The sequence below is a fragment of the Delphinus delphis genome, chromosome 2, assembly GCF_949987515.2.
Source record: "Delphinus delphis chromosome 2, mDelDel1.2, whole genome shotgun sequence".
NCBI classification, from domain to species: Eukaryota; Metazoa; Chordata; class Mammalia; order Artiodactyla; family Delphinidae; genus Delphinus; species Delphinus delphis.
Genome location: NC_082684.1, coordinates 142,989,836 through 142,991,646, shown reverse-complemented (window position 1 = coordinate 142,991,646; position 1,811 = coordinate 142,989,836). Strand labels below are relative to the sequence as shown.

The window sequence follows — 1,811 nt, the reverse complement described above, 5'->3', positions numbered from 1 at the left end:
GGACCCAGATCCTGATTCCAGCGCCAGCATGATCAGCTGGTTTGTAGTGTCAGGCTATAGACCTCCATCAGTGAGCTGGGTGCATGAAGTTCCTAGGCAGGACTTGACTGAGGGTATTTGTCTAGAGAAGAAACCTGTTTTTGCCATCACTTTGGAGTTGAACTTGATGTTCCTTGAGCATGTTCCAGGTTAGTTTGTAACTGAAGGCATTTTGTTCTGTCCAAGGATTTCATCCTCCTCCTTCCCTGTGCCCAAACTCTACCGATCTCCCATTCCATGAAGATGATTGGGTGGAAGAAGAAACTCTGCAGGGGGCATCACCTGTGGGCCCTGGGCTGCTATATGCTGCTGGCCGTTGTTGCTCTGAGACTTTCTCTCAGGTTAAAATGTGACATAGATTCCCTGGATCTGGAATCCAGGGACTTTCGAAGCCAGCGCTGTAGGGACATCTTGTACAAGTCCCTGAAGCTGCCAGCAAAGAGATCCATCAACTGTTCTGGGGTCACCCGAGGGGACCAGGAAGCAGTGGTCAAGGCTCTCCTGGACAATCTGGAGGTCAAGAAGAAGCGGGAGCCTTTCACAGACACCGATTACCTCAACATGACCAGAGATTGTGAGCAGTTTAAGTCCCAAAGGAAGTTCATACAGTTCCCACTGAGCAAAGAAGAGTTAGACTTCCCCATCGCATACTCTGTGGTGGTCCATGAGAAGATTGAAAACTTTGAACGGCTGCTGCGAGCTGTGTATGCCCCTCAGAACATATACTGCGTCCATGTGGATGAGAAGTCCCCAGAAACTTTCAAAGAGGCAGTCAGGGCCATTATTTCCTGCTTCCCAAATGTCTTCATGGCCAGTAAGTTGGTCCGAGTGGTTTACGCCTCCTGGTCCAGGGTGCAGGCTGACCTGAACTGTATGGAAGACTTGCTCCAGAGCTCGGTGCCTTGGAAATACTTACTGAATACATGTGGGACAGATTTTCCTATAAAGACCAATGCTGAGACGGTCCTGGCCCTCAAGATGTTGAATGGGAAGAACAGTATGGAGTCCGAGATACCTACTGAGTACAAAAAGTCTCGCTGGAAATACCACTATGAGGTGACAGACACATTGCACCTAACCAGCAAGATGAAGGACCCTCCCCCTGATAACTTACCCGTGTTCACAGGGAATGCCTATTTTGTGGCTTCTCGAGCCTTTGTCCAACATGTCTTAGAGAACCCCAAATCCCAACGACTGATCGAATGGGCAAAAGACACCTATAGCCCTGATGAACACCTCTGGGCCACCCTTCAGCGTGCACCGTGGATGCCTGGCTCTGTCCCCTACCACCCGAAGTTTCACATCTCAGACATGACCGCCATTGCCAGGCTGGTCAAATGGCAGTTCCACGAGGGAGACATCAGTATGGGGGCGCCTTATGCACCTTGCTCTGGAATCCACCAGCGGGCTATCTGCATTTATGGGGTTGGGGACCTGCACTGGATTCTTCAGAGTCATCACCTCTTGGCGAACAAGTTTGATCCAAAGGTGGATGATAATGTTCTGCAGTGTTTAGAAGAGTATTTACGTTATAAGGCCATCTATGGGACTGAACTCTGAGATACACCGTGAGAGGATTGCTACCCAGGGGGCAGGAACATGTACAAACGTGCCCAGAACATGCTGGGACAGTGTGGGGTGGGAGAGCAGGGCTCTGGAATCCGTGGCATCTCCCTGGGTCAGGGGGCTGCTCTTGGAGTGTGATGAGTAGATTTGTTGCCTCGCAAATTGCTGCCCTGGGTGAACACTGTTGTGTCCTCACCTCACTTCCA

The 1,811-nt window shown here is 50.6% G+C and overlaps 1 protein-coding gene across 1 annotated transcript; it reads left to right on the top strand.

Moving 5' to 3' along the window:
- Positions 1 to 276: 276 nt before the first annotated feature.
- On the top strand, positions 277 to 1,599 carry GCNT3 (glucosaminyl (N-acetyl) transferase 3, mucin type). Its single transcript, XM_060003741.1, has one exon. The coding sequence runs from the start codon at positions 277 to 279 to the stop codon at positions 1,597 to 1,599; it is 1,323 nt and encodes a 440-aa protein (XP_059859724.1).
- The last annotated feature ends 212 nt before the right edge of the window (positions 1,600 to 1,811 follow it).

Coding starts and splice junctions, on each gene's coding strand:
- GCNT3 (XM_060003741.1), top strand. CDS start 277: ATGAAGATGATTGGGTGGAAGAAGAAACTCTGCAGGGGGCATCACCTG.